This window comes from Aulonocara stuartgranti (assembly GCF_965226115.1).
Source record: "Aulonocara stuartgranti genome assembly, chromosome: 11".
Classification (NCBI taxonomy): Eukaryota; Metazoa; Chordata; class Actinopteri; order Cichliformes; family Cichlidae; genus Aulonocara; species Aulonocara stuartgranti.
The window spans coordinates 20,209,966-20,230,653 of NC_138947.1; the positions used below are offsets into that span (position 1 = coordinate 20,209,966).

General features: G+C 38.3%; 3 protein-coding genes across 4 annotated transcripts; 1 reads left to right on the plus strand and 2 right to left on the minus strand.

The window, feature by feature from the left end:
- The first annotated feature begins 1,092 nt into the window (after positions 1-1,092).
- On the plus strand, positions 1,093-6,778 carry LOC309717103 (B-cell receptor CD22-like). 2 transcript variants are annotated; one of them, XM_082551392.1, is made up of 12 exons: positions 1,093-1,312; positions 1,428-1,467; positions 1,799-1,870; positions 2,017-2,382; positions 2,476-2,772; positions 3,176-3,433; positions 3,516-3,776; positions 4,346-4,612; positions 4,712-5,008; positions 5,107-5,197; positions 5,579-5,648; positions 6,247-6,778. In XM_082551392.1, exons 3-12 carry the CDS (start codon positions 1,825-1,827, stop codon positions 6,358-6,360), a joined length of 2,067 nt encoding a protein of 688 aa, XP_082407518.1. In that variant the 5' UTR covers positions 1,093-1,312; positions 1,428-1,467; positions 1,799-1,824; the 3' UTR covers positions 6,361-6,778. The 2 variants fall into 2 exon arrangements, with proteins under 2 accessions (XP_082407518.1, XP_082407517.1); XM_082551391.1 differs by having other exon boundaries at positions 1,095-1,312; positions 6,130-6,778.
- Positions 6,680-15,260, minus strand: LOC309717099 (B-cell receptor CD22). Its single transcript, XM_082551383.1, has 17 exons — positions 15,159-15,260; positions 14,494-14,568; positions 13,978-14,388; positions 13,124-13,393; positions 12,304-12,552; positions 11,765-12,034; positions 11,354-11,635; positions 10,679-10,948; positions 9,969-10,241; positions 9,323-9,583; positions 8,768-8,846; positions 8,610-8,673; positions 8,391-8,527; positions 8,126-8,183; positions 7,765-7,859; positions 7,624-7,681; positions 6,680-7,375 (listed from the first exon to the last, which is right to left on the minus strand). Exons 2-17 carry the CDS (start codon positions 14,540-14,542, stop codon positions 7,154-7,156), a joined length of 3,048 nt encoding a protein of 1,015 aa, XP_082407509.1. The 5' UTR covers positions 14,543-14,568; positions 15,159-15,260; the 3' UTR covers positions 6,680-7,153.
- irgq2 (immunity-related GTPase family, q2) lies at positions 14,840-18,107 on the minus strand. Its single transcript, XM_082551406.1, has 2 exons — positions 17,999-18,107; positions 14,840-16,874 (listed from the first exon to the last, which is right to left on the minus strand). The coding sequence occupies exon 2, from the start codon at positions 16,870-16,872 to the stop codon at positions 15,733-15,735; it is 1,140 nt and encodes a 379-aa protein (XP_082407532.1). The 5' UTR covers positions 16,873-16,874; positions 17,999-18,107; the 3' UTR covers positions 14,840-15,732.
- Between the last annotated feature and the right edge of the window lie 2,581 nt (positions 18,108-20,688).

Below are 20,688 nucleotides of genomic sequence, written 5' to 3' on the forward strand. Positions count from 1 at the left end.
GAATGAATGTGGAAGTTACAGATATGATCCAGTTTGTCATCTTCTTGTCATCATCTTCTTTCGGCTGCTCCCTTTAATGGCTGCCACAGCAGATCATCTGGCTCCATGTCACCCTGTCCCTGGCATCCTCCCGTGTTACTCCAACCCTCTGCATGTCCTCCTTCACTACATCATCAACATCCTTTGTCTGTTATCAACTGTTGCTTCTCTGCAAGATTGAAATGTCTATGCCAGGGGTGCCCAATCCCGGTCCTCGAGAGCTACCGTCCTGCAGCTTTTGGTGCATCCTTGTTCCCACACACCCGAATCAAATGAATGGCTTGTTATCAGGCCTTTGCCAAACATGATGGCATGCTGAAGAGGTAATCAAACCATTTGATTCAGCTGTGTTGGAGTAGGGATGCATCTAAAAGCTGCAGGATAGTAGCTCTCGAGGACTGGGATTGGGCAGCCCTGGTCTATGCTTATCTCTAACTTTGTCCCCAAACTGCTCAACCTGAGTTGTCACTGATTTTTAGTTGTGTCCATTCTGGTCACTCCCAGTGAAAATCTTGGCATTTTCAATTCTGCCACCTCCAGCAAAGCCTGCTGTCTTTTCATCAGTGTCACCATCTCCAAACCACACAGCGGGTCTCGCTATCATCTTGTAAACCTTCCCTTTGCCTTGTCACCTGACACTGAACTCAACCAACTCCACCCCACCTTACCTTCACCCTCTCTTCTTCACCTCTCCTGTGCATTGTCAGTTACTTTGGATGGTTGACCCCAGATACTTAAAACTCATTCACCGTCATTACCTCGTACGTAACATGTTCAGCTTTCCACGTGTCTCCCTTGCCCACACACGTCTTGCTTCTGCTGACTTTTGTAGTTACTGCAGTTCTGTATATCACCCTTGCTCCTGAAAAACATAACATTGAAAATCAGTTTAGTGTCGAGCTATTTCCAAGTACATCACTGTGTACACTCACCAGGCACTTTATTAGGTACACGTTGCTGGTACAAGGTACCAGAACTGTCTTTATTCTGTCTTTATTGTGTCATAGAATATTAACATCAGCTCATAATTCACCTTTCTTTCCCATTTCAAGCTCTCAGTGGGATCAAATGCATTATACAAATAATGCATTATTATGCACAATTCTGCACTTGGTTAAAACAGCTGAAATACAGAGAGAGTATCAAAACCTTGTTGTTCTGCTACACGCCACTCCCCGGACACATCTGACAAGAGCTGTGTGCGACATCCAGACACACTACCAGTCTGACATGACTCACTTGTTGGATTACTACTACTGATGCTTTAATGCTTGTAAACCCTTCATTTTAACTTTATTAATATTATTTTTATGATTGTATACTTTAAAATGATCTCAGGATTTGTGACCTCAAATTAGTTTTTTTAAAACTTTTTTTTTTCTTTCCAGAAAAGACACTGTATGCTGAACACTTCTGTTGGCTTTTAAGGTAAGACTGTTACCTTAATAAAAGTACTAAATATTATATGAAATACTGTTGAGGATAAAGAATAAGATCATGGATGATTTTTATATTGCTTCCTCTTTTTCATCATTTACCATTTTAGTTAATTATTACCTTCAAAAAGGGGAATAATTACATAAACAATGAAGCAAACAAAGTCTCACAGGCTTAAAACAATATTTCAGTTATTTTCAGCAAAACATCAACATTTTGTAAAATGGAAATAGTGTGACTCTCAGCTTGTCCTAAAGACTATGTTTGAATGTTAGCCATACAATAACATTTATAGCAAGCAATAAAAGTGTCCTGTTTCCAGTACCTCACTCGGATCATCAGACGAATATGACGGTTGCAATAAAGGTTTTCTTTATATGCAGTCTACTTCAAGGTATGTTATTTTAATTTCAGTCATGTTGCTAGGGACTTATCTGTCTTTCCACATATGTAGATGCAAATGCAGAACCTTTACATTGGCAGTAATTAGAATGTTTACTTTACCATACCTAATGTCATGTTTCTGCTGCTTCAACTCAGGTAGCTTATGCCAAAACTGGGCAGTCTTCTTGCCTCAGACTGTAGAAGCACTGAGTGGATCCTGCGTGTTGATCCGCTGCAGATTCACCTTGCCCCCAGAATGGGAGGAATTCCTGGATGATTCATGTAAAGCTATCTGGAAGAAAGGCTGGAGTAGAACTCCGGTGTTTGATTCCAGCCTCACTGGTGCAAGTGGAAGCTTAAATATCCAGCAAGGAAACCTGACTGGAATCCTGCGTGACAAAGACTGCACCACCATCTTCAACAACATGCCACCACGCCATTATGACAACTATTACTTCAGACTGCAGTGTGACAATGATTTGAAGTTTAACTTTCCTTCAAGTGTCCTCATATCCACTCAAAGTTTGTCCCCTCCTCTTGCTATTCTACACATAAAGCCACATCTTTACTACATTTTAGGTCATTATGTCATTTTTGTATTGTTCTACTTTTCAGATTCACTGCCTAAACCTACCATAACTCCATTGAACCTGGAGGTAGAAGAAGGAACTGCAGTGACATTGACCTGCTCTGCTGTTTCTCACTGTCCCATTCTTCCTCCACTTCTGACATGGTCGCCCGCTTTAGGTGACACAGAGGAGGAAGTGGAAGCTAATCCTGCGACCTCTGTGATGAACTTCACTGCTTCTCACCTTCACAATGAACAAAAAGTTTCTTGCACTGCCGTCTATAACCGACAAGCTGGGAAAAGTGACCTTCTGTATGAAAAAATTCTGACGCTAAGTGTTCTTTGTGAGTATATTTTATCACCTTTTCTTTTATTGTTTGCATTCATGCCATAACATGATTTTATTTATGGTCTGATATTATCTGATTTGGTCTTCTCCAGGATAATAAAAGAACATCTAATCAGATGGTTTAAGTTTGTTTTTGTATAGTTTCAAAAGTCACTCTGTTTCAATGAGCTTCAGTTTTGCCATTCAATCAAGTTGCAATCAAGCGCTACAGCTGGGATAGACCCTTGGTTACATTGTAAACATTTGGCAGGTCTCCAGAAACACAAATCCAGTTTTGCTGATGTGAAAAGACAAATGTTTATCATTCCAGTTGTAGGCTTGACACTGGTTATGAGTGGCCCAAAAAATCTGTCTGTGCAGATAGATTGTGTATTAACAATTTCATATTTCTCTTACAGATCCTCCAAATAACACATCCGTTAGTTACTCTGGTCCTGTAAAAGAAGGCAGCTCAGTGACCGTGACCTGCAACACTAATGCAAATCCAGCCGTGGACAGCTACAGCTGGTACAAAGTGAATGGAGATCAGGTGTCAGTGGTGGGATCAAAGAAGAGGTTTTCAGCCACAGTGTCAGAAGTTGACAGTCAGTTTTTTTGTGGAGTCAGTAACAGTTATGGAAGCCAGAATTCTTCTATCACTCAGATTGACGTACAGTGTAAGTGAGCCTGAAACAAAAAGACAGATTATAAATGTTGGATCACAGCATAGACTGAACCCATGCTTGTTTATTTTTCCAGTTTCCCCGAGGGAAACAACAGTAATCGTCGATCCCACTGGTCCAGTTCTGGAGGGCAGCTCTGTTTCTCTGATCTGTAAGAGCCGCTCTAACCCACCAGTGACCAACTACACCTGGTACAGAGATAATGAGATGGATAAGGAGCCCGGACCAGTCTTGGTCATAGACGGTGCCGACACCAGCCACAGCGGTGATTACCACTGTACAGCCAAAAATGATCTGGGAGAGGAAACGTCAGCAGCAATTCAGCTGGACATTCAGTGTGAGTTAATTTAACACAGTAAAGACATTGATTTACACCGAAAACAAACAACAGAACTGTATTTCTCCAGTGTGCTCACGTCCTGAACATGGCTCTACTGTATATCCAGCTGTGCTCAACCCAACATGATCTGGGGCCAAGACTTGTTAACAGGGCAACACTAGTGTCTGAGCTATGGACAGTAACACATTGTCATATTGCGTGACAACCTCAAAACCTTCTGAGTCCATCATGACTGAGCTCCACTGTGTCCACATGTGTGCCAGTGTCTGAATGTATGTGTAGCTGTTTTGTTTAATTTGTGTCCTCATCAAGCTGTAAGAGTACAGAAAAGTATGATTAAAGCCCCCCCAAAGCAAAACACATTTAATTCTATCAAAAAGGAATAATATGAATCACAATGAAAAAGAAAAAAGTATTATGCATATCAATTAATAACTTTCTGCCCTAAAACTTGCACCAGAACATCCTAATTTATATATTTTCTGAAAGGCTGAATATGCATTCCCAAACAAGTAAAAAAAAGTCTTTGGATGCAATACTAACAAGGAACATTATTTTCCTTTCAGATCCTCCTAAAAATACTTCAGTGTCTGTTGACCCTTCTGGTCCTGTGCTGGATGGCAGCTCTGTGACTCTGACTTGCACAAGCATCGCCAATCCGGCAGCGGTGAACTTCACCTGGTTCCAGGTGGCAGGAAGGAAAAAGGAAGCGGTGGGCTTTGAGCAACACTTCACCTTCAATGTGACCAAACTCTCAGATGATCAATATCATTGTGAAGCTCTTAATGTCCATGGAGCTGAATGCTCAGAGCCTGTCAGCATTGATGTCACATGTAAGACTCTTATTCTTGCTTTCATTCCTTTGAAGCCTTTATGTTTCCCCAAGAAAAACGCCCATAAGCCTAGTTAACCCATTACCTTCTTTGTCTCAGTTGCTCCAGAGATCCTATTTTCTTCCCGCTGTGTGAAGATTTTGTCCCAGATCCGATGTACCTGTAACACTCAGGGGAACCCGCTTCCCTCCCTGGTTTGGCAGCTGGCTGGCGAGCTTGTCAATCACTCTGCTGATATCCCAATTCGGGAAGTAAATCTGGGGAGCACGAGCGTGAGGAGCATCATCACTCTGTACTACCTGGGCCAAGACATGCCCTCTCTGGTCTGTCTGAGCAGCAACTCCCTGGGGTCTGATAGTATAGCTTTCAATATATCCTCCAGTGAAACTCAGCTAGGTGAAGAAATCTCTAGGAAGCTTCATTTTATATCTGGCTTTTCTGTTGTGTCATTTGCATCTTTTAGTGATTGATATGACTGTTTTGTTTTTTTTAAGTCCTCCATACTCTTTCTTTGCTGATTGGTTCTGGAGTGGGAGCACTGGGGATGTTGCTGGTTTTCATACCGCTACTGATATGCCTTTACAGGTGAGGAACACAGAACACTGGTACCAGATATTTTCAAAGTAGGTTACGATTATCATGTATAATCAAAAATGCATATAACAGACATATTTCAAGGTTCCTTTTGTAAGCTGACTAATTATAGAGCAACCACAGCTGCCACAAATCATTACTAACAAGGCAGCCTTCTGATGAAACTTTATCTGCCCACCTTGAAGCTGAAAACACACACGTGTAATACACGAATTGTGACAAAATCAAAACATTATCAGGGGGATAACGACTTTTAGAGTTTTTAACCTTGTGGCAAGGAATTTTCAAGGAGAAAGTATTTTTCCTAAAGCATATTTCAATGTAAAATTTTTAATGTGAATTAAACCTTTCACCTTTCTGTGATGGTTGCAGGAAAAGGAAGGGCAATGTTTCACTTGACAAGGGACTTGTGGATATTTCAGACTGTTTAGTCACCAATGAGGTGAGTTTATGTTGATGCATATATATGAGTTAGATGAAGAAAAAAATCCCACCTGTGGTAGAATGAGTTTGCCTCCAGCTCTTCCTGTGTACTTGCCAATGTGTTAGTGTGATTTAAACACCAAAACATATTGTCTGTGAAGGTTCTCAGTCATCCAGGTCATCGTAGTCTAAAGACCAAGTCTAAAGAGCTTGGAAAGAGGAAGAAGCTTCTCGGCTGAGAGAAGAAACGTCTTCAAGAAACTTCCAGACGTCTTTCTTTCCAAGCTCTTTAGATTCCAAAACATATTCTGACTCTCTGAGCTAATGGTGTGTCCTGTTTGAATGATAAAATGAACGTTTTCTTGCATAGTAAATGTGAATATAGTATGCCAAAACATATGCTCTTAAAAAAACACAGTTAAAGTGAACCTCATTATTGAAATAGAAAAAAACACATCTTTTCTGTGTTACTGAAACACACTGTTGTGGTTTCTCTGTAGACTAACTCTTCAAAGGCAGATGTGATTTATGTCAATAAAGCCATTCTTGAGGCAGAAGCAGCAGAATACAAGGATGACTCTCTCCATTATGCTGATGTGGACTTTGCTCAACTTCAGGCCAGGTCAGAGGGCAAGCTCGGGGAAGGTGAGATCAAAGGCCTGGTCTCTAAGACTGGTGTGGATTCTGAGATCCATCGAGAAGCACCAAGCAATGGAGGAGATGCAAAGTAGGAAGAAACACTTGCAGATGCTCATTTTGGAAGAAAGAAAGATGCTAAGGGACTTACATGAAGGGTTGATGAGAAAGTGGTCACTTAGCTTTAGAGGAATTGACAGCAGAAGCCCAGGAGTTTGGACATTCCCTCCGGCCCTGGTTTTGATCCTCGTCTGTAAATTCTTCTCCTGTCTTACTAGTAAAAATAGCATGACAGAAAAAAAAGACATATCTGTATGCTGAGGTTGAATCTTTAACTATATGCATATGACTAACCTTTGTCTAATTCTAAAAAAACCTTTGTGGAGTGTGTAAGAAGCAGGTACAACCTAAAACTTGTTAGGCACTTGTTTTTATTGACAACTTTGTAATGCATAATTATTATGTGATTAAAAGAGTAACTGGCCCTGCAGCCAAGTTTGCCATCAAACAACAGCTTGTGTCAAAGCAGGTTATGAAATGGAACTATGCATACAGTAAAGTACTTTAATTTCAAGACAGATATATATACATTAAAAAACTCAGCAGGAGGATGGGAGCACAATTTTACAACAGCAGTCATTTCATTTTATCACTTATCCATATACACTTCCCCAACAGTCTTACATCTATGATAAAAAGATAGGTTTGTGTACTTGTGGGGACTTATTACTATACATAAAGGGAAGCTAAAATTATATCCCAGGAAGGAAAAAAGAAACAATGAGGTAATACAAGCCTTGTTCAGTATAGTTAGCCTGGCAAATATATTTCAGAACGTCCATGGCACAAACTGGCAGAGATGTCTGAATAGGATCAAAGCATTTTTAGTCAAATTTTGACCTGAGAGTACTGAGTTTCATCTTCGCTGCTGCTGCTGCTGCTGGAGTCTCGCTGGTGGCCAGACTTTGGCTTAATGTTCACATGAGCATAGTTGACCTCCACCTCATCTTCACTGGTATCTGTCTCTGAGTCAAAGTTATATGTATATGGAGGTTTGGGTGGAAGCTCTTCGCCGATGTTCTCATAGTCCTCCTGCACTTCTTGTTCTGTCTAGATGACAAAAAGTGACAAAACGGTGTCATAATTTCTGACAGTGTCTGGATTTGATGTACAAAAATAACCCTTGTTGAAGATCATTTTCATTCTTTACTTTGCCTTAACTTAATTTTCCTTGCTACAATGATTTTTATTTGTATTTGTATATCATATACAATGATTATATGATATACAAATACAATGAAATAAGCTAATAAACTGAATGAGATACAGGGGGGAAAAGGCATTTTGAGCTTTCTTACCACTTTTGACTTCTTAGGCTTTGACACCACAGAGTACTCAGCATCCTCCTCTGAATCCCTGGGGAAAACATATAGTCATAAAAGAAGTCATGTAATAACATATCATTTAGGCTCCTTTTATATACAGAACTGAATTCTCACTTTTTTCTATTCTCAAAGAACACAGAAGCGTAGTTGAGAGAATCATTTCCCATGTTTCCACCATGTCCTTTGATTGGGTTTTGTGCAGAGGCAGCCTGAGCAAATGCAGAGAGAACTTGTCAATGAATGTAGAGTAGCAACTGAATCAGTTCATTCATGCCTTACATGAAGGATAATTAATAACTATACTGACAGATATATATTAACAGTAAGGGACAGCATAAGCACAAGGCTGGATTAGTGGAGATAAAACTTTACAAACTACTCTTGACTTTTATTATTTTCTACAGAGCCCCTAAAGTACTGAAACATTTTAAATGGATTTGTCTTTGTTGAGCTTGCACTGATATGATTGGATCACCTGTTTGCTTTTGGGCAGATTCACAGCAGAGTAAACAGTGTTCACGTTGGATGCAGTCCTGTGGAAAAATAATGATGTTAAAAATAAAAAATGCACATTCAGAATCAGAACCATTCAAAAGCTGAGCAGACTCTGGGTGTGCCATTCATAACTGAATGATGTTAAATGGGTGCTTTGACGAAAGAGTGAGCAGCAGCACCCAGCTCCCCTGCCAACAATGAATCCCTTGTTCTGAGCTGGACAGTGCGAGCTGCTGCAGACTTACGTGCTGTCTGGATGACGCTGGGGTCGTTGGGCATTTGGTTGACATGGATGGTTTAGCAAGAGGTCATCTCTGCTCCTGAACGGCTCTGCCAAACCACTCTGATTCCCACTGCTCCTGCTGACTCCATTCCAGGAACCCTGATTCAGTTTACAGATGGAAATGCATCATTTTTGTTTCATTTCACTAACAATTCAAAAGATTTAACATATGAGTTAATACCAGAAAACTACTCCAGGACCACACATTTGTACTTCTTTGTTGAATTAAATTGTTCCTTCTGCGTCTGTAAACAAAGGGGCAGAAGAGCAGTCATACAGGCCAATCACCCGAACACGTTTCTCTAATGGAAACTATTTGTTATTTACTTTGTATATTACCTGTACAAAAAGATGAGTATGCATACAATTAGAAAAATAAGACAAAGCGAGAAGACCGCCACAATCTTCATAACTGTGTCTGTGGTTAGAAGAGACAGAACATCAGTATATAGAGAGATTTGTGAACAGGTAGCACAGAAAAACAAAAAGCACCCAAAGAGCACAAACCTCCACCAAGACAGTTCAATGGGCAGTGTTACTTTTAAGGGCATACACACATTGTGTGTATGATTTTTTTTCTTTGTTCTGTTTAAATGTACTTTTCAAATAAGGGTAACCTGACACATGTTTACTTTGAGTACACAGACATTATGCAGGAGTAGGTGATGGATAATAGGCACTGAGTTGTAAATACCTGGACATGAATAAGTTGAGCTTATTAAATAATGTAATATTGTTAAAACAAATGTTGATGGCTTGTTAACATGACCCCACTCTACACTGCCACAAAGTTTTATGTACGTATTTAAAAAAGGAAAATATAATTTAAATGTATTATTATATAAAAACAATGCACAGTAGAGATAAAGGTCAATGCCTTTGGAATTCACTCACCGTCAAATAGCTTGATTGGCTCAGATGATTTTTCACCAATTTCGTTTTTTGCGACGCAGTAGTACTCCCCAGGCTGGTCTGATCTCACAAAAATATCCGTACCGTTTGCTACATTTTTGCTCTCTTTTTTGTTTATCCTCTGGTACCATGAATATTGCGTGACTTCAGGATAGCACTGACTGATGCACCTCAGTTTCACTCCTGTCAGTTCATCATGCTGCTCTTCCTTTTCTTTTTCAATCTTTGTGAATTTTGGACCATCTAAACAGAGGAACAGAGAAGAAAAGGAAACGCAAAATAATGACTTCAAAAAAAGACAGAATAGCTAAATATGGAAAGTTTTAAAAAGACAATGTACAGTTGCTCTATTCAAAGCTGTTTCATGTAGAGTTAGAAATGTTCCTTTCTCATATCCCTTAGTTGCTGGTCCAAAGTGCACATGCGGCACAACCTGAATGACCTTTCTAAAGCATTTTACTTATCCCAGAATGAAAAACTAAAACCAGTAAAATCAACCACTTGTTAGAGTCCATGTCATATTTGAAGTTTAGATGAAATGAGTAAATAATTACAAAGCAAAGTATTAGACGTGTGGATACTCTGTTGTTGGTGAGAAACAATGACTGAAATATTCAAGTGTACTCACGCTTAACTTTAACTTCAACTTGCACTGATTTCCCCGTTCCAATTTTATTTGTGGCCGTACAGCGGTACTTCCCGCTGTCAGAGACACTGGCAGAATCCACAATGAACGGTGTCCCAGTGCTTATAGTGGTTTCCATCGTCCCATCGATCATCTTCATCCAGGTGAAGGAGCTTACTGATGGGTACGAGTTGGCACTGCAATCCAGTGTTAATGACTCATTCTCTTTTACAATAAGATCAGGATGACCTGTTATTTTCACCTCTCTGGGGCTATCTGTATTTAACGCAAATTATAAACAAAGAAATGAGATGATATTTTTATTTGTTTGTTTTTAATCACAAGATCTTTCTGTAAAATCACAACCTTAATATTTAAATTATTTACAACTCAAATTCTATTATAGCTGAAATTCAGCAGTAAAATAATCTAATCTGTTAATCAAGAAAAACAACAGTAGTTAATATATTGCAACAATGCCTCATGTTTCTTGAACCTCGTTTCCTGAGCTGATGATGTGTCTTTTGTAAAAAAACAAAAAATAGGAGCTTGAAAGTATGGAACAGCTAAACTTTACTGCCTGAGAAATTGTACTAAAACCACATTTTAGTTTAAGATATTGTCTAGTTATTAGATGATTGAATATTATCAGAATATAATTGTGTTGGATGTAACATATATATGACAAAGACATGCATCACTCAATTGCTTACAATTCACCACCAGTTGCTTTTTTGAGCTCCACTGGTTTCCTTCGCTGTTTGAGGCCTTGCAGGTGTAAACGCCTGCGTCTGTTGAATTTGCCTTAAATTTGTAGGAGTTGTCTAAAGTTAAACTCCATTCTGGAGTCTGAGAATTTGATTTAGAATATCTTGCCAGAGTGAAAGTTGGCAGTGGGAAACTTTCAGCAGTGCAGTTGACTTCGACAGGGTCGCCTTCAGTGACCAACTCAGTCATGTACAGATTGGTATGATTGGGAGGAACTGTGGAGAGGAAGCACCTGTGAGCATCATTTTTAACATGCTGAATGATATTACAAGATCAGTCCTTAAACAGAATGTCAGCTCTATGCTGAACCAGCATTCACTAAATGACGCAGCATGTTTTTATTTTCTTTGTATAAAAGTTGCAGTTTAAGTCAAATTTGAGCTTTTACTTGGGTTAAAATATCTAATTTGACACAGACTAGTTTGCTTGACAGTTAACATACTAATTAATTATCATTAGGCAAGTGCAGCTTCATCTAACGCTATGCTACAACAGTAATAATCACATTAATCTGAAAAAGCATGAATGCATTTTTTTCTCTGTGATGGTACTGATTGATAAAGGGAATCAGTTCTAAAACAAAGTGCAGAGAAACTTTAATATGTCAGCAGAGTACTTACACAATACTTCTATGCACACTGGCTCACTAGTGTCCCCTGTGTCAATGCTGTTGCTCGCGTTGCATATGTAACATCCTTCATTTGCTCTTTTTACTTTTTCTAAGTGAAGAGTTTCTATGAAAACCATGAGCATCTTCTTCTGGGGGATGTCAGTCTGCTTATAATGGAACCAGGAATAGCTTGAAGGGGCTGGATATGCATCAGTTAAACAAGTGAATTTTGCGGTTGTATTAATTTTCACACTTGTTTGATGGATAGAAATGTTAGTTTTCCTTGGTTTGTCTGGAAAACAGTAAATAACTTTCAGAATACTTTTGATACTGAAACAGTCAATACAGCATCAACACTAATTTATTTTTATTTTCTCTGTTATGTTCATAGACATATGGAACACAGAGGTTTAAAACTTACATTGAACCGTAAGTTGAAGAGTTTTTGATCCAGAGCCCACAGTGTTCTCAGCACTACATGTGTATTTACCTCTGTCTTCTGGCTGTATGTTTTCAACAACAATTCTCTGTTTTGAATCAATATGTGTTTTGTCTTTCTGCCAAGTAAAAGAGTCTGGTGGTGGGTTGCTTCTCTTTACAGAACATGTAAAAATGACTTTATCTCCTTGTATAATCGTTTTTGGACTTCTTTCAGACTTCTGTGAAATCTCTATGTCAACATCAGGGGCATCTATAACAGAAGATGTCAGTATTTGGTAAAGTTGATTCATTGTAATAATCAGCGCTGAAAATACTGGGCTGATGAATCAGAACTAAAAAAATGCTAAAATACAGGATTCTCATAAAAAATAAAGGCTTATGCCAAATACAACGACAATATCTTAAACTGCACCAACATAAGTTTAAACCACTGAGATACAAACCCATTAAAAGGCATTCAGACATTTGCTAAAAATTTGTAAGAATAGATCAATATAATTAATGTGAAACAATACTCACAAATAACCCCGACAGTCACCACTAATTCTTTACTCCCATATTTGTTTACAGCTTTACAGATATATGATCCATTCTGTGATGCAGTAATTGATGAGATCATCCAATTGGCCTTTGAGTCAAGATCTCGACCATCTTTAGTCCATGTAAAAGTGGGCTCAGGTTGTCCTTTAGCAGAGCAAGTGAAACTGACAGACTCTCCTTCCTTTACAACTTTAGAGCTTATATTTGCAGACATGTCTTTGGGAGCATCTGTTCAAAAGGCAAATCAATACAGATTAGCAAATAGTGTGCATACAGGTACACCGTGTGTTGATTGTTTACACAAATGAAATAGACAGAATAGAACAAGTATTGGATTTCAGATACATTCATATATTTACAAATGCAGCAAGGTGAAAATAGCTAATCACATTTATTACAACGCAGGTGTCACACTGTACCAATTCAGGTTTTCTGAAATGAGTTAGAAAAAACAGAAACACACTACTTTTCTATTTTGCATCTTGCAGCAGAACAAGATCATTTTCTGGTGGCAGATCTGTTTAAATCAATTTTTTTTTTATCACTTTCTTCTAATCTGACTCTGACACAGTAGTAACAGATGTTTCACAGATTCATTTTTATCAGAGAAATAATGGCAGCTAACAAAATGTTCAAATTTTTATTATTTAATAATCTAATTTTTGTAATAAAGTAATGTAATAATTTTACTCCCTTAGTCCTCAGACTCTTTAACATCATTCATATCTTTTACAAAAGTAGTAATTAGGTCCACACTTCAGTAGAAATGACATTAATAAACTTTCAGTTATGAACTTACATCCTACAGTGAGGCTGATATTCCGAATCAAACATGGATCTGTATTGTTCTCTGTTTGGCATGAAAACATCCTCCCATCATCCTCCCAAGTGACTTTAAAACTCAGTGTGGTCTTTTTAGGGTTCTCTGGTTTGCTTTGGGAAAGTGATGCCGAAGGACCTTCAATTTTTAGGCCTGAAGTACAGGAGCTTAATGTGGAGCATGTAAGTGTTACATTGCCATTTTCAGTCACGTTTTTTGGTTCCTCAAAAGTGAGCAGACATGGATTTTCTGCAAATGTAAAGGTAGAGACAACAGGAATGTGATAAAATCTAAAAGTATAGCATACAAGCCCTACAAATATGTTTGTTTTAGGAACAAATAATATAAGGCTGCTCCCTGAAGATTTAAAAAACTGTTGCAGGATCATACATTGATGTTACTAGCTTAGTTAAAACTCATGAGGATTGGAATATCAGGTGTTAGCTAAATATGGCTAGTATGCATATAGCTGTATTGTTTATCTGTACTATGTTCCATTAAATGAAACCTAAGGGATCACTTTACTTATATTTCCAAGGGGAATGCAAATAAGGTGCCGAAAATGGAGTTCTCACACAAGAAATCGTTCATTATTATCATCTTAATGAAATAAAATATGTGAAATGACTTTTTTCTGACCAAATTTTATGTATGAATTCTATGTTGCAATTTCTTCAGTTTAAAAAAGGCATTGTTTTTTTTTTTTATCTATCAAATTATTTTAACCAATCAGATTTTTTCTGTAACCACAGCAGCTCAGTTCAGTGTTTTGTACTCTAAAATATAAAACATGAAAACAGTATATCTTTCAGCACTCTGATCTTTGCTCTTACCTGTGACTGTGAGGTTCGTAAATGGTTGTGTAGTCCAAATATCACTTGAAGATGTTCCTACATATCTAAAAGAATAGTTTCCAGTGTCAGTTTTATTCAGGTCGCGAATTAATATACTACACAGTGAGGAAGGAGGATTTTTCCAACTTCTAGGTGGAGAGCCGACATATTTCACCCTTTTTGCAAAGTGTGCATTGACAGGATGTTTTGACTCAGAAGAACTGAAAATAGTAGTGGCACTAAAACTGCCATTTATCCAAACTGCATCCTTCATCCAAAACCAGGACGCCGGACCATCACTGACAGATTTTATGGTTTGACATTTGATTTCAATGCAGGACCCCTCTGTAGCTGTCAAGTTAGAGTCTTGTAATTTGAAGGGATTTTTAGGATGAATTTCACAAGAAAACCCTATAGCGATGACAAAAACCAGTGAGAAAGTTCGTTAATAAATGTGACCCTAATCAGATGTTAAAAGGAAACAATGCACTAATTATGGAGTAATGAAACACCTACTTTGTATTAGAAACAGCAAAATCAACCACCAAAGGGTGTGACCTGTCATTATCACATAGAACTAAAGCTTGATTTCTGCAACAAAAAACAAAGAATATTTTTTTATGGAACTGAGTCATACTGTAAGCTTTACAACTTATAACAAGGTAGCTTTTTGTTTTCAGTGCAAATACGTGACTGTCAGGATTTTCCTTCTTCCTGTTTGCTACAGCTTTCAGAAAGCTGTTGCTTCTTGAAACCTTATAGTTAATTAAATGGTTACACTTGGGTCATTTTTATCACACATCTACAGCAGTGCAATTTAAATTTTGTTCTTTGGAGAAAAAAATTGTTTTTAACGCATCACTATAGTGCTGTTGGTTTATTGATAGAGTACTTTTGCGTCACTTATGCATTTAACAATTCATTACACACACATAAGAAGAAAGAAGAATGAAAGAATACATTGTTCTGTGGATATAAGGGTAATGTTTCAAAGGAAAACTGGAATCCAGATCAGAAATAATTCAACTCAAAACTTCAGGTTTTCTATAAAAAAAAAAGAAGACAATAACCATTGCAGCGGTGATGAACCAGTACAGACAGAGATTACATACTTACTGACAACTTGAAATAGGCAGTAAAAGGAACAAGGAAGAGGTTTTCAGACCAAAGCTTATTCTTACCTTAGAGGATCCAGTTAGGGTATGTAGAATGCATGACCCCCTCCTAAAGTAGCAAAAAGGAAGTTTTCACAGTTGACTTAAAACCTTGAATATATTTGCATGCCCAGTCAAGCTAGAGGAGAATCTGAAGATGAAGTTTTCAACAAGCTTGTTACAGTACACATTCAGTTCCTCCCACTTCATCTATTTAAAGCATGGTTATTAAAAGTGAAAGCTTCTGTTTTGTGAGTATTTACAGTGGCTTGCAAAAGTATTCGGCCCCCTTGAACTTTTTCACATTTTGTCACATTACAGCCACAAACATGAATCAATTTTATTGAAATTCCACGTGAAAGACCAATACAAAGTGGTGTACACGTGAGAAGTGGAACAAAAATCATACATGATTCCAAACATTTTTTACAAATAAATAACTTCTCAAGTGTACACCACTGTATTGACAAGCACAGAGAATCTTAAAGTGCTTGGCATTTATTTGCAGAATTTATGCTCACATGGTGTTAACAGTGTACTTTTGTATTATAAATGAAAAATATACACTTTTGAACATTACATGAAGAAAAAAAAATTGACTTCATTTCCCCTTTGCATGAGCAGCCGCTAGTATGTTTTGAGCATCAGCTGCCATCTCATCAATAGCACTGTTTAAAGCCTGCAGCATAGCAGCAAAGGAGCGGCTGACCGAACGGGCATTTCTAGGCATCGCCATCTCCAGCAGCTTCGACGAAACAGTGGCCAAGTCCTTCTCTGCTGCCGCCAACCTCCTTTTCACTTCACCCTTGCTAACCTCTACTGACAACACACAGTTTCGTAACTCTTTGAGTTTTGTAGGTTCCATGCCTCTCTGTCGGGCTAATCGCTCCACGGACTCATTATCCAGGCAAAGAGATAACCGTGCTTTGGTCAAGATTCGCACTCCTATACTTGAATCCACCATAGATGCAACAAGGGGAACAGGAATTGCGGATACCCCACCTGACAGTGAGGCAGCTGCCCATACTAGTGCTTTAAATGCTTCCTTTTTTTGAGTGACCAGAGCTGAGGTGAGTGTTGGAAGAGCTAAGACAAGGGCGTGTGCCTTGATCTCTGGAAGATCATTACTCATATCTGCTAACAGAGTAGGGAAGTCAAACCTCTCCAGGGTGGCTGGTGCAACCAGGTAGACTTTAGGCTGTGCCATACCCTTTGATTTCAGCACTTCCAGACTGGCTTTCTTTTTTTCTTCCAGGATCTTTTCTGAATCTTTAACTGAAGCTAAGAGAATGAAATACACAGTTTGTCGCTGCAGGGAAAGGGCCTCCAAGAAAACATCTACACTGTTGGGTTGGACTGTCTGTGTGGATGTCATAAAGACTGCATTGTAGCGGAGGAACTTGTATCTATCCATGTATCCCTCTGGTTCAAATGGAGATATGTCTGGAACAGGTGGCAGGTCCCACAGGCGAAAGTCAGGGTGTTTGGGGTCAGGGTAGCCTGCTAAACCATCTGGAGGAACAGAGGCTGGAGAAGGAGCTGCTCCATCGTCGCCAGCCCCAAGACCACGGAGGGAGTTCATGAAGGAGGCTTTTTCTTCCCCACGGTCCCCCACCACACCCAAATTGATCCTGCTGATAAGGAGGTCTTCCACTGCATCCTTAACATCTGATAACCTATTGCTCTCAATAGATTCCTTAAGGGTTTCAAGGAGGTTTAGGCCTCTGAAGACATCAGCCATCGCTAAGGAAAGACAAAAAGTACAATTATTTAAAAATGTCAAGGCTCTGTGTGCGGGCAGGCAGAGATGAGGATCCAAATGCAGGACTCGGAAAATGGAATGTAACTCAAAAAACCTCAGCTTTATTGCTGGCAGGAAAACAAACATAAAGTGAGGACGGAACACTGAGACCAAGAACACACAGGCATAAACTGATGGTACGACGCGACACTGAGCATGGGAAAACACAGGGCTTATACACACAGGGTAGTAACGGGGAAATCGGCAACAGGAGGGAGACACAGCTGGGAGAGATCAGGGCTAACGAGACAGGGGGAACAAAGCTGCACATACTAACATCAGACAGGAACAAGAACCTTCAAAGTAAAACAGGAAACAAAACACACTTTACTAAGACACAGACTAGACAGAGACAGACTTGACACTGACCAAAGGCTACTAAATGATAATCATAATCACAACAGTATCAGATCATAAATCATAATATAGAAAAACACCAAGATAACTGAAACACCAAGTACCAGAGAAACATAAAGGAAAATCCATGATGCAAAAGTACCAAAACATAATGAACACAAAATACTGGGTCCAACGGACCCAGAACCGTGACAAAAAAGGCCTTAAAAATGTTTGGGATAGAAAGTTAATGTAAACCCCCCCCCCCCCAGCTCTAAAACACTTTATTATCTTTCTGAAGTATAAAAATAGAGATTATTACAGCTGGCAAATTGATAAAGGGTAGCTTTAAAAACAATAACTTTGGGCTAACAGAAAGGAGGAGAAAACGACTTACTAAAGAGCTGTACCCAGTACTTTTTCATGATTTAAAAACATCAGTTTTCTGTTTTCTTCTATCTGCTCTACAGTGTTAATTTAAGGTATAATCAATAAATAAATCTTCTGTTGTTTTCTGATGGTTCAATATACAAACATGCAGGAAATTGTTTTCACTGACAGGAAATGTCCTCTCTAATATTCTCATCTGTTTTTATAGATAGTTTGAAGCCCACAGAGGCAAAAAAAAAAAAAAAAGATAAAGACTTAACACAATAAAATTGATGAAGACAAATGCTGAAATGTTAAAAAAAACATTGCTGTTAATTCCAGTCAACAATACTACACCTACCTGCACATCTGGAACAGAAATGATCCTATCGCTGAAATATTTTGCCGTCAAACAGCGATTCTCCCACAGCTCTGAAGCACTGACAGCTTCAGGTTGTTCTATTTAAGGCTCCATCCAGCTAGTGGAAAGTTCTAATCCTATAAACTGAGCCCTAATCCAAAATCACTTTAAGCACATACATGATTAAACAGAATGTGCAAAGCTAGTGGCTAACATGTTAGCCTGCTAGAAGACAAAGGCATTTGCCAGAATATAAATAAGATACAGCTGTAGAACTTACTTTGTAATAGCATTTTATTTAAGGTGTAATATATACTTTTTCAAAATAAGCAAAATGTCACAAACAGTTACTGTTATCTGGCCAAGAATTTCATTATTACATCTTAATATTTTATACATACATATATATATATGAGATATATCTATAGGAACTATTTCAGAATTATTTTTTTTAAAAAAACGGATAAAACTTTCTACATACTAAAGAGGACAATCAACCTTGTTATTAGTGCTCATACCCATTAGTGGTATGGCGGTACATCATTGCCTGCGGAATTGGCAGCTTGTACATCTAGAAAAGTACCGCCAGTGCTGAAATGTATATACAGGTTTTAGAGCAATAAATGCTCCCATGTATGTAATGTTTTGTTCAGGGAAAGCTGTGCATATTTTAGCAAGACAATGCTAAACTACTAAAGACTCTGAGTGCTAAACCGGCCTGCCTACAGTCCAGATGTTTCACCAGCTACAAACATGTTGCACAGTTGTGCATCATAATATGAAAAAAAAAATCTAGCAAACAAGACCCAGCACTGTTGAGCAGCTATAATCCTATGTCAGGCAAAAATAGGACGACATTATACCACCAAAAGTTCAGTGATTGCCATAAATTTTAAAATGAGAAGCTTCAATTTACAACCTAACTATATATTTATATAGGGATTGTATCTTTTGCACTGTAACTGGGTTTATGACCTTCACTAAAGTAAATCATCATTATACAAAACACAGTTTGAACCTACACTTAGTAAACGAATAATAAAGATTATGAATATTCCCCGATAGCTGTCTATAATTCAGATTACAAGATCTGACTGGAAATTACACTTGAGGTTAAGCCCTAAACCAGCAGATTTATTTAGGCTATATAGAACAACACCTGAATGATATGGAGATGTCCTCATGGTAGTGCTACAATTCAGCATCTGTTTCTGTACCTCTGCTTCTTTCTTTATTAGTGCTGACACAGTGAAAGAGCAACCTGACAGTTTTGTTTTTCTTTCATTTATTAAATTCCTTTTTGGCATTACTAATAAAGAGGAACAACCATTAAAACTGTTAGAGCTATGCAGTACTGCATGTTCAAAAGTCATGAAAAATACAGAGTTTCCCCCTTCTTATTTTTAGAGGAACCCTGTATGCAAAATAACTAGCACCTGCTAAGCGTCAGATGTTATTTTAGGTTCCATCTGTGAGTAACTCCTCATCTATTTGACAGCAGGGGACAATTGTTTTACTTCTATACCAGATTTTCTCAACCATAACTTACTGTCACAGCTGGGTGACACCTTGACATTAGAACCAAGTTGCTAGGAAACCTGTGGGCAAGATGTAGTTAATGTGTTACAGTTTGTTTTTTTTGTTTTTTACATGTCTGTTTCTGTGTGGATCAAAAAAACAAAATGTATGGTTATAGTCCTGAACTTTGGGCAGACAGACAGAGCAATAGCTTTCGTCTTTGCAATACCACATGTAAGCTGCGAGCCTGTGTCTGTGGTATTGATCGTATCTATTAAAAGCAAAGTTCTCAAAATAGCCCACCACACGAATAGTGCATGAACATGAACTTTGATGTTCACTTTAATTAAACATACATTTCTTAGTCAAGCTTAAAGTCTTTTTAACCCTTTCATGCATGCATATGACAACCTCAATCAGGTTTTTTTTAAATTATTTTTATTCATCTTTAGGCATGCAAACAAGATTTTTGAACTTCATTTTTTTAAAGATTTAGTTTTCTACATGTCCACTTAGGTGGACAACATATGTTTTGACTGGGTGGCAGGGTATGGAGTGACACATCAGTGTCAATGTAGTGGTTTATATGCAAGTGTGCTGGAATACAAACCACTATGCGTGAAAGGGTTAAAGCCACAGTATGATCTTAGCTAGTTGTACATGCTACTTATTTCTTCACATGATATGCCAGCTCATGCAGCCCTGTACAGTATACACTAGTCCATCTTAATGCAAAAATCAGAACGGCAAATATGCAGCAAAATGAAATTCTACATTATATATTCACAGCTTTTTATTGTCTTTGTACTTGATCAAAAAGACGTACAGGGTGGTGCTGTCAGTAGCACTGTTGTCGCCCAGCAAAAACGTCCTAGGTTTGAAACCAGCCTGGGGCCTTTCTGTGTGGTGTTTGCACGTTCTCTGCTGGTTCCCTCTGAACATTCTGACTTCCTCCTACAGTCCAAAGTCATGCAGGGCTTTAGGTTAATTGGTGGTTCTAAATTGGTCATAGATGTGGAAGTAGAAGAAAATGGATTGCTGACTGATGTCTTCTCCATCTAAATTAAAAAATGTTCTGAAAATAGACTTTTAAATAGCTGGACACTTTCTTTTTCGCAACCACACAAGTCGCCCCCTGTTGCCCATTTGAAATAATTCAGGTTTAAGACATT

Excerpts from the sequence above, each read along its gene's own strand:
- LOC309717099 (XM_082551383.1), bottom strand. The coding sequence starts at position 14,542 with ATGACAGGTCACACCCTTTGGTGGTTGATTTTGCTGTTTCTAATACAA. Across the intron at positions 11,636-11,764 it reads TCTTCAACTTACGGTTCAAT|ACAAACCAAGGAAAACTAAC; the intron begins GTAAGTTTTAAA and ends ACTGTTTTCCAG. Across the intron at positions 9,584-9,968 it reads AGTTGAAGTTAAAGTTAAGC|ATGGTCCAAAATTCACAAAG; the intron begins GTGAGTACACTT and ends TCCTCTGTTTAG.
- irgq2 (XM_082551406.1), bottom strand. The coding sequence starts at position 16,872 with ATGGCTGATGTCTTCAGAGGCCTAAACCTCCTTGAAACCCTTAAGGAA.
- LOC309717103 (XM_082551391.1), top strand. The coding sequence starts at position 1,825 with ATGACGGTTGCAATAAAGGTTTTCTTTATATGCAGTCTACTTCAAG. Across the intron at positions 3,434-3,515 it reads CACTCAGATTGACGTACAGT|TTTCCCCGAGGGAAACAACA; the intron begins GTAAGTGAGCCT and ends TTATTTTTCCAG. Across the intron at positions 5,649-6,129 it reads ACTGTTTAGTCACCAATGAG|ACTAACTCTTCAAAGGCAGA; the intron begins GTGAGTTTATGT and ends GTTTCTCTGTAG.